General features: G+C 38.4%; 1 protein-coding gene across 1 annotated transcript in view; it reads right to left on the minus strand.

Annotated features, from left to right (window-relative positions):
- The window catches only part of ZFR (zinc finger RNA binding protein), a 70,756-nt gene that overhangs the window by 35,705 nt on the left and 21,592 nt on the right, over positions 1-13,459 (minus strand). The window contains exons 8-12 of the mRNA XM_008057178.2: positions 12,652-12,848; positions 10,924-11,043; positions 8,664-8,809; positions 2,689-2,851; positions 603-808 (exon numbers count right to left, since the gene is read on the minus strand). Of these exons, the coding sequence (XP_008055369.2) occupies positions 603-808; positions 2,689-2,851; positions 8,664-8,809; positions 10,924-11,043; positions 12,652-12,848 (832 nt within the window). The remainder of the gene's footprint in view (positions 1-602; positions 809-2,688; positions 2,852-8,663; positions 8,810-10,923; positions 11,044-12,651; positions 12,849-13,459) is intronic.

Below are 13,459 nucleotides of genomic sequence, written 5' to 3' on the forward strand. Positions count from 1 at the left end.
GGTGAGTGGATTGCCTGAGCCCGCGAGTTCGAGACCCGCCTGGGCAACTTGGTGAGACCACATCTCTACAATAAATCAAAAATCAGCCAGACGTGGTAGCACATGCCTGTAGTTCCAGTTACTTGGAAGGCTGAGGCGGAAGGATGGCTGGGGCCCAGCAGGTCAAGGCTGCAGTGGCCGGGAGCGGCCACCGCACTCCAGTCTGGGCGACAGAGTGAGATTCCAACTCAAATAAACAAAACAAAACAAAACAAAAACCAGTTATTAAAATAATGAATGAATGTGAAATAGATGCAACAAATAAGTAAAAGGTGAAAACGGCAGCTGAATGCAAATGGAAAACTTTAGGGGATGCTTTGAAACCGATTCAAAATAGTAACTTAAGAGGAGTAAAATTATAAGGTTAGAGACTGTCTATGTGGGTAAAACTGCATTCTTCACTTCAGCAAAAAGTAGTTGAATACATTAAATATCTAACAGAAGCATAGCTAAGACATGTAGACTCACACAAGAGTTAGCAGTTTTACTATCTTTATTTGAAATGTAAGAAGTCTATGTAAAGAAATGAAAAATACACAAGACAAATAACTTTGAAAACACACCTGTCTTTACCTCCCTCTTTCTTATCATCTCCGTCTTTGTTCTTGCTCTTCTCATGTTCAGACAAACTGTCTGAAACAAGTTTTAAAGCACGTTCAGTGATAGAAACAATTTTCTGAACTGCCTGTAACTCCTCTTCAGTTGGATAAATGGTTGCATGTTTTGTCATTACATAACGGTCATCAGATGAGTCGGGGCGACGCAAGGGCTGGGGAGAAAAAAAGTTACTTCATTAAAGAACAGTTTCCTGAGCAGAAGTAAACTAGCATTTTTCAATCAGGCACAGTGGCTCAAGCCTGTATTTCCAATATTTAGGGAGGCTGAGGCAGAAGGATCGCCTGAGGCCAAGAGTTAGAAATCTGACTAAGCACCAAAGCAAGACCCTGTCTCTGTAAAAAACAGAAAAATTAGCTGGGTGTGGTGGTACATGCCTATAGCCCCAGCTACAAGGAAGGCTGAGGCAGCAGGATTGCTTGAGCCCAGCAGGTCAAGGCTGTGGTGGCTGTGAGCATGCCACTATGTTCCAGCCTAGGCAACAGAGTAAGACTTCGACTCAAAAAAAAAGAGTCAATTATGAAAAATGTCCACTTAATCTAGCTTCCCCTTTCTTCCATTTCAGTAAAAATGGAAATGCAAACTATGGAAAGATATACCATCAAGGCTATGTATGTATGGATATAAATATGTATGTATACACTCTTTTCTAGAAGTGAAATTATAATGTATATAAACTAAGGCTATGAAAATGCTTTTACTCCACTTTAAAAACCAATAATGTGGAAACTTCGGTTTTCAATAATTTAAGTTTTACAATTGCCAAGGCCATATGCAAAGAAAAAAGAATAGGTTAAAGGAGAGCAATCTGCTGTTTTCTCATAACTGCTCTCTAGAAAATGAAACAAATCTTGTTTTTAGTAGTCTAAAAGTATATGAGATGTCCCTTTACCCAGCTGCCACAGAACATAAACTCTCAAAAAGCAGATCCTTCCTAGTCTTCATAACATACTAACTCTGGTGTTTATACTGAACCATTTGGGTACTCCTTATATTTTACTCAACTTAGAAGAAGTAGGTTTTGGGCTGGGTGTGGTGGCTCAAGCCTATAATCTCAGCACTTTGGGAGGGCCCAGGTGAGAGGATTGCCTGAGACCAGGGGTTTGAAACCAACCTGGGCAACTTGGTGAGAACTTGTCTCCACAATAAATAAACAAAGCCGGGCTCGGTGGCTCAGCCTGTAATCCCACGCTTCAGGAAGGCTGAGGTGAGTGGATTGCCTGAGCTCACGGGCTCGAGACCCGCCTGGGCAACTTGGCGAGACCTCATCTCTACAATAAATCAAAAATTGGCCAGGCGTGGTAGTGCATGCCTGTAGTTCTGGCTACCTGGAAGGCTGAGGCGGAAAGATCACTTGAGCCCAGTGGGTTGATGCTGTGGTGGCTGTGAGCATGTCACTGCACTCTAGCCTGGGCGATGGAGTAAGACTCCAACTCAAAAAAAAAAAAAAAAAGAGAGAGAGAGAAGTAGGTTTTACATGGACAGAATCTGAAGAAGGAAAAAAGATTCTAAGCCACTGGTAACGGGAACATAAGAATAAATTTGAAGACAAAGCAGTACACCTCAAAATTAGCTGTTCCTGCTAGGCACAGTGGCTCATGCCTGTAGTCCCAGTTAATTAGGAGGCTAAAGCAGCAGTGAACTATGATCACTTCACTGCATCCTACCCTGGGCAACACAGTGAGACCTTGTGCCCCTAAATAAATGAATTAAAAAAAAATAGTTGTTCGTGTAATACAAGGAATACCAAATACAGGAAAGTCTTTTATGTGAAAGAAAAGTTGGCAAAAGAAGATCTGCTTCTACTTAGCATATATTGAAAATAAGAAAGAGTCACAGAAACTCTAGGAAGTTCTTATGCATAAGACACTGAATATATACTCCCTCTTGTAATAAATGGAGAAAATTCAGATGAAAAACTTACATCATGATTACAAGATTAATTCTAAACATTAGCAACCCAAACTGTTTGTTTCTAATGTTGAACCAGTCTTAAACTTTCACCATTTTTATACCAATAACATGGACACTCACTGCAGGCCCCTGTGGCTGAGGAGGCATGCCTGGTCGGACTCCCAGAAGGCCTAACGGGCCTGGAGGACCATGAGGATAGCCTCCATCGGGCATTCGGCGGCGATCATCCCAATGATGCTGTTCTTCCTCCATTCTTCTCCAGTACATGTCCTCTTCATAACGTCTGAAACATGAAGAATGACATTAAAAACATGTGAGGAAAAATACAACCCAAGAACTTATAATAATACTGACATAAAAAGCAATAAAAAAACCCATCCAAATCAGCCCAGCTCAAACTTTTCTTCTTCCCTACTGTATCTGATTTATCTTATGTGCTTTCATTGAAAAGTAAATGGAAGCCGGGCTCGGTGGCTCGTGTAATCCCGCGCCTTTGGGAGGCTGAGGTGAGTGGATTGCCTGACCCCACGGGTTCAAGACCTGCCTGGGCAGCGAGACATCATCTCTACAATAAATCAAAAAATCAGCCGGGCATGGTAGCGCATGCCTGTAATTCTGGATACTTGGAAGGCTGAAGCGGAAGGATCACCGGAGCCCAGCAGGTCGAGGCTGCAGAGCCACTGCACTCCAGTCTGGGCGACAGAGTGAGACTCCAACTCAAAAAAAAAAAAGAAAAGTAAATGGAATTGAAAACAGAAGTGAGGGAACTAAGAGAAAAGCACAACAAAATTTCTTAGCCTAGGGCAAAGTAGAAAGAAGAGGCATCAGAATACACAGGACACTTATTTTTTTTTTTTTTTTACGTCCTCAGGAAATGTGCTCTTTGCTATTTTTTCCTAAGGGAATCTCTTTGACCTTTAATTTCTCCAACTATGATATACACAGAGACAAAGACATTCCTCTACTATGAAGAAAAGTAACTGCAAGACAGTGATAAATATGAACTCATAATCAATCTCATTTTGGGGGACATATTAAGGGTGAGAGGAACTATGATAAAGTAGAAAAAACATATCCTGGCTAGAGATAACAGCTGCCGCAACTCAGCTTCTACTAATTGTTGCCATTAGAGAATACAGTAGTCCCTCATTACTGGCAGTTTTGCCTTCCATGGTTTCAATTACCCATGATCATCCATAGTACATAATAACAAACGGAAAACTTCAGGAATAAACAAGTCATACATTTTAATTGCATGCTGTTTTGAGTAGCGTGAGAAAATCTTGTGCTGTCCAGCTCCATGTCACCCAAGACATGAATCATCCCTTTGTCCAGCGTATCCATGCTGTGTTTGTGCTACCTGCCCATTAGTCATTAGTAGTCATCTCTGTTAGTCAAATAAAAAAATATACAAGCTGGGCTCGGTGACCCAGCCTGTAATCCCGCACCTTTGGAAGGCTGAGGTGAGTGGATTGCCTGAGCCCGTGGATTCGAGACCCGCCTGGGCAGCGAGACAATATCTCTACAATAAATCAAAAAATCAATTGCGCGTGGTAGTGCATGCCTGTAATTCCGGCTACTTGGAAGGCTGAGGCGGAAGGATCATTGGAGCCTAGCAGGTCGAGGCTGCGGTGGCCAGAAGCGGCCACTGCACTCCAGTCTGGGTGACAGAGTGAGAGTCCAACTCGAAAAATATATATTATGTATACATAGTATATATAGGGTTCTGTACCAATTGCAATTTAAGGTATCCCCTGGGGATCTTGGAACACACTCCTTGAATAAAAGGGAACTACTGTATGGGCTGCACTGTTGAGGCCATTAGGATTTTTGTGCAATCTCAGTGGCTGGTTCAGATAACAAAATACGATGTACAACAGATATAACTCATGAGCTGAATCTCGAATGTGAACAGCTAGTGTGTAGCCACTGCCTTACAGACCAACATTTTCAGAATGAATAATTTCTTGAACATCACCTCCATCACCAGGTCTACCTTCACTTTCAGCTTTAAACTAGGATACCAGTAACTCCCAAAGGAAACCATGTGTCTAAAGTGAATTTTGATAGAAAGAAGGTTTTGCTATAGAAATCCATGTAAAACAAAACATAAAGAAGTATGCTTCCTGACTACCACTACAGAAGTTACCAATTTCCTCAGGTTGAAATTAAGCAGTGCTTTTTTAGATCACCTAACTGAGGGCTAATGGAACCATTCTTCTCTCTATGCTATAGACTTTCAGAAAAATGAACAAAAATAGCTTAAAGGTTATGGAAAATCATGTTAATTCCAGTTTTGCAAGTTTACACTTATTACTAAAGATGTTTGTTTAATGAGGGCAGGAACCTTTATCCATTGCTTACCAACACACTAACACAGATCCTGACACAATGTAGGAGCTTAATAAATATCTGACATAATCAGCAGGCAACAAACACTCTAGCTGCTGTCCTGCCCATTGTGCCCTTCAAAATGTTATCATGCCTTTAATAAATCTATCTTTCTTAATTCAAAAAAAACCCCCAAAAATTGACATATCAGTGAAAGAGAAAATAAAGGTATAGTCTAGGTATAGAGAAGAACTTTTTTTTCCTTTTTTTTTTTTTTGAGTCACTAGTGTCACTTTGCTACCCAGGCTGGAATGCAGTGGCACGATCACGGCCACTGCAGCCTCAACCTGCTGTGTTTGGGAGATTCTTCCACTACAGCCTAAATTTTTAAATTTATTTAAAGACGAGGTCTCGCTATGTTGTCCGTGGGTTCAGGTCATCCTCCCCCCTCTGCCTCCCAAAGTGGTAGGATTCCAGGTGTGAACCACCATGCCCAGTCAGAAATTTTCAATGTATTACAACAGCAGAGACTTCATTTTTTTTTTTTTGAGTTGAAATCGCATTCTGTTGCCCAGGCTGGAGTGCAGGGCACGCTCACAGCCAACGCAGCCTCAATCTGCTAGACTCAGGTGATCATTACACCCCAGCCTTCCAAGTAGCTGGAACTACAAGCACGCACCACCATGCCCGGTTAATTTTCTGATTTATTGTAGAGATGAAGTCTTGCCAAGTTGCCCAGGCTGGTCTCGAACCCCTGGACTCAGGCAATCCTCTCACCTCCACCTCCCTAAGTGCTGGGATTACAGGTGTGAGCCACTGAGCCCAGCTAAAAGGCAGAAACTTCATAAAGGACAAAACTGATACACACATAATAGCAAAAACTAAAGATAACACAATAAAGGGTTAATAAGTAATGTCTGTACCAATCAACAAATAAGAAAAAACAAGAAACTGATCACAGATAAAATATAAATAGCCAAGCATGAAAACTCAAACTGAAACAAAACTAGCTATCATGTTTAATATATCACTGAGAGAGGTTATTTTTATACAGCACAGGTTCTCAACTTGTGATGGTCCTTAAGACCCTTTCAGGATCCATGAGGTAAGTGCACAGTGGTATTATCTAGAGGCAACACAAAAGCAAATTTGAAAGTCATTCCACCTTCTCTTAAACTAGACATTAAAGAGGTATGCAAAACTGTAAAACAGCATAACTCTTCTTATTATTCTGGGGAAGAAATATAGTAATTATATAGTTAATTTTTAATTATATTTATTAAATATATTTAATTTGATATACTTATTAAATCTGTATTTAACCATATTTTAAAAAAAATTAAAATGTCAGTAAAAATGAGTTGATAAATGTTTAAATTTCTCAGTTTTTTTTTGAGTTGGAGTCTCACTCTGTCGCCCAGACTGGAGTGCAGTGGCTGCTACCGGCCACCGCAGCTTCGCCTGGGCTCCGGTGATCCTTCTGCCTCAGCCTTCCGAGTAGCTGGAATTACAGGCATGCGCTACCACGCCCGGCTGATTTTTTGATTTATTGTAGGGATGAGGTCTCGCTGCCCAGGCGGGTCTCGAACCCGCAGGCTCAGGCAATCCACTCACCTCAGCTTACTAAAGGTGCAGGATTACAGGCTAAGCCACTGAGCCCAGCTAAATTTCTCAGTTTTAAGTTCTAATACAGTAAATCTTGACAGCTATAACCCACATAAATACAAGCTTAGAGTCCTCAATAAAAGCTGAATATAAAGGATCCTGAGACCAAAAAAGTTGAGAATCACTGAGTTACACTATCCACTATAGGCTGACATTTGAGATCATTCAAACATTTCCATTTCTGAAATTTTATTATTAGTAACTAATCATGATGCCTATAATAATTTAGCCTCAAGGCAGGTCAATGTATTAATAATTGTAACAGGGAAATAACCTACATACCTAAATATCTAACAATAAGGAATTAGTTACAAAGAAAATTTCATAACTGCACAAAAGACGACTATGTCACTATGAAAAATAAGATGGATTCCTAAAAGTTCTAAAAATCGACCTTTCATACGACCCCGCAGTCCCCCTACTGGGAATATACCTGGAAGAACTCAGGTCACTCTATAAAAAAGATACCTGCACACGTATGTTTATCGCAGCATTGTTCACAATAGAAAGAACATGCAACCAACTGTGCTGTCCATCAAAAGAGGACTGGATAAAAAAAATGTGGTACATATACACAATGGAATACTACGCAGCCATAAAGAACAAAATCATCAACTTCGCAGTAACCTAGATGGAATTACAGTTTATAATACCAAGTGATCTCATGTTCATGTTCTCACTCATAAGTGGGCCTTGAACAACTACTGTATTACTATAAGAAAAGGATTGAAAGTGGCGAGAAATTGTGGGGAGGGGAGTGGGGGGTGGGAATGACAGCAGTTGATATCTGCCTGGGGAAGGGGGAGCACACCTTATCAATAAGGGTACCTGCATGGTGAATATTTGTATACCTAGCCCTGAATTGTACCCCACAATTTAAAATAAAAATTAAAAGAGGAGGAAAAAAAAAGTTGAAGATATGTAAATGAAAAAGGTTACAAAATATGTGTACAGTATATGTCTGTTTCTATTTTTAATAACTGTATTTTAAAACTCATACAAAATAGTCACAGCAGCATCATCCATAATAGCCAAACATGGAACAACTGACAAATGAATAAACAAAATGTAGTACATCCAAACAATGAAGTATTATTCAGTCATAAAAAAGTAACAAAGTATTGGTAACATGCTACAATCTGAATGAACTGTGAGAACACTATGCTAACCAAAAGAAGCCAGACACAAAAGATCATATGCTATATGCTTCCATTTAAAGACAATATCCAGAATAGTGAATACAGAGACAGAAGTTAGGTCAGTGTTTGTCTAGGGCTGGGCATATGGGGGGGGGGGCACCAGGTATGGGGGACAATGGGGAGAGAATGTTAATGAACTGTTTCTTTTGGGGATGAGGAACTGCCCTAAATTGATTGTGGTGATTGGTGCACAACTCTGAGAATATACTAAAAACTAGTGAATTGTGTAGTTTAAAGATATGCTATATTTCAATAAAACATAACACTTTATATTTCTATATACGTAAATAAACCAATCTTTGGAAGATATGTTTTCTTAAATTTTCCCTGTAGCCCCAAAAGTTTCTTTAATAGAAGTCTTTTATTTGTATTTATTTGTTTAGAGACAGAGTCTCATTTTGCCCAGGCTAGAATGCAGTGGTGTGATCATAGCTCACTGCAGTCTCGAACTTCTGGGTTCAAGAGATCCTTCCACTGAGGCCTCCCAATGTTGGGATTACAGGCATGAGACACCACGCCTGGCCTCAAATTCTTCTTCGTTTTTTAAAACACAATCTTAATGTGCAGAATCTCTCAAATCTTATATTCAGGATATATCAATCAGGTAACTGAATGTTCTACTGTGTTTGTTGAAACTGAGACACGTATTTATATTAAACTATTTTTTCCACATATTTAATACACGTAAGATACCACGTACCACATAATTCCAAGGGCATTGTCAAATACTAGTATAGCCAATAACTTAATTTTAATGCATGTCTTTCCTAGACCTAGGATCTTCCTGAAAAGTCAAAACCGAAAGAACATTAAATAAATCTGGATTGTTTTGAATGGGAATCACATAACCAGAATAGCTAAGGCTGAATCACTTATTATCATGTTATTAAAAGATACGACCTCATTTCCATTCTCCAACGTTCTTCTTCTTCTCGTCTTCGCCAGTACTCCTCCTTCTGCATTTGCTTCCTCATTTTCTCTTCTTGAATCTTTCTTGCTCGAATACTAGGCTTTACTTCCACTTGCAAATCTGGATTTACTTTTTTCTATAACAAAGACAAAAAAAAATAGTAGCCCCAACAATTTACAGGTTTTTAAAAACATGCAATTTCACATATTCTTTTATCAAAGGTTTTTAGTTGCAAATTTCCTATTCTAGAATAAAATCAGTATAATTAAGGTGAATTAGAGAAAGAAATTCAGAATACATTAGTATGAATTCTTAATTATTCAAGTTTAAAATTACATACTTAGTATGTAACTGAGTGCCAATCAACAAAAAGTAATATGAAATCCTTAGAGACTAATGGATATTTAATTTTACTCTACTACTGACTCTTAAAACAACAGGGGTTTGAATTGCAGGGATCCACTTCTACCTCTGCTAAGCCCGAGACGGTGGTACCACCTCTCTTCTTCTGACTCCTCCTCAGTCTACTCAACTTCAACATGAGGAAGATGAAGACTTTTATGATAATCCACTTCCACTTAATGAATAGTAAATACTACAAGGTGCCAAAAAAAAAGTACACACATTTTAAGAGATCTTTGCTGTAATCTTAAGTGTCCGGACACTGATGAACCACTTTGAGCATCTCTTGCAGTTGCTGAGGTCAAACGTGACTTGTATTCATCTTATTGAGTAGTTCACTTTTCATACAGATTTTTCCTTTCTTAAAATGTGTATACTTTTTTTTGGCACCCTCTATATACAGAGTGTGTGTGTGTGTGTGTGTATAATACATGTTCCATAAGTTACATATGTATATGTATACCATATATACACTAAATTATGTGTTAATTAACCACGTAATCAGTAAAGTTTCTGGTCAACAATAGGCTATTAGTAATTAAGTTTTTGGGAAGCCAAAAGATATAAGCAAATTTTCAACTGCTCTAGAGGTCAGCACCCCAGCTTCATATTGTTCAAGGGCCAACTGTACCTGTTTATAAACAGATGATTCTAAATGTCTCGGTTGGGGGTAAAAAGTTTTTCATATAAAAATACTACCCTTTAACATTGTTTTTATTAGTTTTCACCACCTTTGTGTTTAAAAGAGAAAACATGGATCTAGCATATTAGCCTAGTCTATTTAAAAACTTCAAATATACTATCTGAATTTATCTTAACATTTAAAGTATATTCAAAGAAGAATTCCTAGAGAGAGTTGAGAAAGGGATTTTCCAACGTATCAATACCCATTTTAGTGGAAATTCTAGCAAGGAAAAGGAGGTGGGTAGAAATTTGACACTTTTTCAAACATTCTATGCGAGTGTTTTCCTTTTTTTGAGTTGGAGTCTCACTCTGTCACCCAGGCTTGAGTGCAGTGGCATGCTCATGGCCATGGCAACCTTGACCTGCTGGGCTCAGGTGATCCTTCCACCTCAGCCTTCCAAGTAGATGAAACCACTGGCAAGCGCCACCAAGCCCGGCTAATTTTTTGATTTAGTACAGAGATAAGGTCTTGCCAAGATGCCCAGTCTCATCTCGAACCCTGGCTCTGGAAATCCTCTCACCTGACCTTCCCAAAGTACTGGGACTGCAGGCATGAGCCACCATGTCCAGCCAGCAATTTTCTTTACATAATTACCTGACCCAAGCAATGTTTCAGTTTCATTTTGCCAGTTACTAAAATTGATAAAAATATTGTCATATTGTTCTTTTTTTTTTTGAGTTGGAGTCTCACTCTGTCGCCCAGACTGGAGTGCAGTGGCCGCTCCCGGTCACCACAGCCTCGACCTGCTGGGCTCCGGCGATCCTTCCGCCTCAGCCTTCCGAGTAGCCGGAATTACAGGCATGCGCTCCCACGCCCGGCTGATTTTTTGACTTACTGTAGAGATGAGGTCTCGCTGCCCAGGCGGGTCTTGAACCCGCGGGCTCAGGCAATCCACTCACCTCAGACCCCCAAAGGCGCAGGATTACAGGCTGAGCCACCGAGCCCGGCTCATATTGTTCTTAAGTGTAAAAATAATAAACAAAATAATGATAAATAAAACCCAAACACCTGAGCCTGTCTAAGTGAGTCCATCAAAGTAACAGGCTAATCTTAGAAGAGGAGTTCACAGACTGGGCAAGCTGTATTTAGATGCTTTGTTTTACATATAGAATATTCTGAGTTATTTAAACAAAAAGGAAGGTAACAGTTAAAATTTTACTCACTTTATACTGAAGTCTGTGTCTTCGCCCTTTTAAATGCATCTCCTTAGCATTGGGATCATTAAAACTGCATTCGCATAATTTACAATGGAAGCGAATTACTTTTCCTTCATCATTGCGTACCTTGGTTTGGAAAAAATTTCAACAATCACAACAGGAATGTTATGGTTGAATATTTCATTCATAAACCCTTACATATTCTTTGATAAAGTTATGTATAATTAGAATTTGAAGTGAGAAAAAGTAGTATTGTCTATAATGTTTTTAAATATAGCAATTTATAAAAGTTGAAATTTTTAACTCTAGTATGGCAAGGTATGTTAGCATATATTTACTTTTTGTAGTTACCTTTCATTTACATTTTGGTCTATATGTAAACATTTACATTTAAATATAGCTAGATGCCTTAAATTTTCTAGTAAATAGTTACTAAATACCTCTTGCTGGCCAAGTACTGTACTTGGAGATAGAAATAAGGATTATTAACAGCATTATTTTGGTATATATACTTCTCAAAGCTCAAGATTTTACACATATAACTATAGAAAATCAAGATGAAGTTTTCTAATTACACAAACAGAAAGTAGATTGAAATGTTACTGTGAAGATGACAATGGATACCAAGTTCAAGTTGGCTCTGAATTAATTCTCTGATGTTTAGAATTAAATAGCATCAGCAAAAATTAGGGTGTTTTGGCTAAGAAATTTTTTAGGTAACCAAATCTTACTCTTGTAAGAGGTAAAACTTCAAGTTAGAATTGTCTATGAAGTACTTATAAATTGTGTATTATGTACTTATGAAAGAAATTTTTGTTACAAAAAGTATGCCATTTAAGCCTAAGTGATATCACAATGATTTTTTAACTTTTATATCTTTCTTTTTCAAATTTTTCAAAGCTCAAGATTTTATATATGTAAAATATCCGTATCTACCCTATAAACGAATAACTCAATATGTAATTTTTCTTGAGAGGAAAAAGAATGAAAGAATAAATATCTATCCAAAACCTACTGAATGCTAGGCACTGTGCTGGGAAGTTATTTCTTTTAATCTTCACAACTTTGTTGGGGAATATCCTAATTTTATAGATGGTGACACTAGAGTTCAGAAAACTTACACATGCTCTATAACATAGCGAAAGTAAATAGTAGTGTTACGCACTACTGTACAGTCCTTCTGCTAACAAATATTTATTTGATCTTCTCTGATGTCCCCTCACTCCTTCATTATTTTACTAAGTTTACTTTACCTATAAAACAGGAATCGTTTTCTAGTCCACTTGAGAAACCAAATAAACAGGTTCTGTTAAATTAGCAACCTTAATTTTACACATAATACTGCCTGGTTGTTCAAAAAGAAAGATACTGGCTCTCTCCATTAACATCTCTGCTGCACAGAATGTTATGTTTTATGAAGGAATAATTGTCAAGATAAAAAAGAGGAAAAAAAGAATGCCTACCAACAAATGGAAAGTTACTTTATACCATGCTGACAATGTTAATAGGGAAAAGGATATAAAAGTTAACAAAAATAATTATTGTGATGTCACTTAGGCAGGCTTTAAAGGGCATGCTTTCTTACAACAAAGATTCCTTTGATATCCCTTCACAAGTAACCTTAATCTAAAATATGATAAAATTTAGTTTTACATGTAAAGCATGCTTGCAACAAACTGATGTGCTTCTTCCCTTTATCCAATTTCACAGCAATGGTATTCTCAAATCAATTACCTCCTCCACATAATCATGGCCCACTGGCTGCACATCACTCTGCAAAGCAGCAAGAGACGCAGGTGTGACTGGCTCTGACACTGTGTCTGGCTTTACTTCAGGAATCTGCACAGCAGAAGTGACAGGAGTACTTTTAACACATTCAGTTCCTTTTAAGTCTTCTGTTTTATTTCCTGTTGACTGCAGCTTATTACCACCTAGAAAAGTATCAAAGAATTATAGTAATTTTAATTTTATACATATACCAAAACAATGAAAACTTGAGATAAAGTTTTTGCCTTTTCTACCAATAATCAAATTCTTGTTTGACATACAATAGATAAGAATTTTGAAGAACTACATAAACTTGGCATTTGTATCCTATTAACTAAATATATGCCTGAATTTTTCCCTTTTCCATCTCCAAATACCCAACAACACCCTTGCCCACCACCCCAGCTCTCCTCATTCTAAAAGTGAACAGCAAGTACCTGAAAAAGCAGGGACTAAGCCTACTTCACGTCTGTATCCCTAGTTCCTTGGTAAGTGACTAAACAAATAGATGGCTTTTATTTTGTTTAAAAAAGTAGCTTCTTCTACTTTTTTAAAGTACTTTCCTCACAATTTAGAAAAATTTTTAAAAGGTAAGTTCCGAGCCGGGCTCGGTGGCTCAGCCTGTAATCCCGCGCCTTTGGGAGGCTGAGGTGAGTGAATTGCCTGAGCCCGCGGGTTCGAGACCCGCCTGGGCAGTGAGACCTCATCTCTACAATAAATCAAAAAATCAGCTGGGTGTGGTGGCGCATGCCTGTAATTCCGGCTACTCGGAAGG

This window comes from Carlito syrichta, unplaced genomic scaffold (assembly GCF_000164805.1).
Source record: "Carlito syrichta isolate Samal-C Ts95f unplaced genomic scaffold, Tarsius_syrichta-2.0.1 Scaffold302842, whole genome shotgun sequence".
In the NCBI taxonomy this organism is placed as follows: Eukaryota; Metazoa; Chordata; class Mammalia; order Primates; family Tarsiidae; genus Carlito; species Carlito syrichta.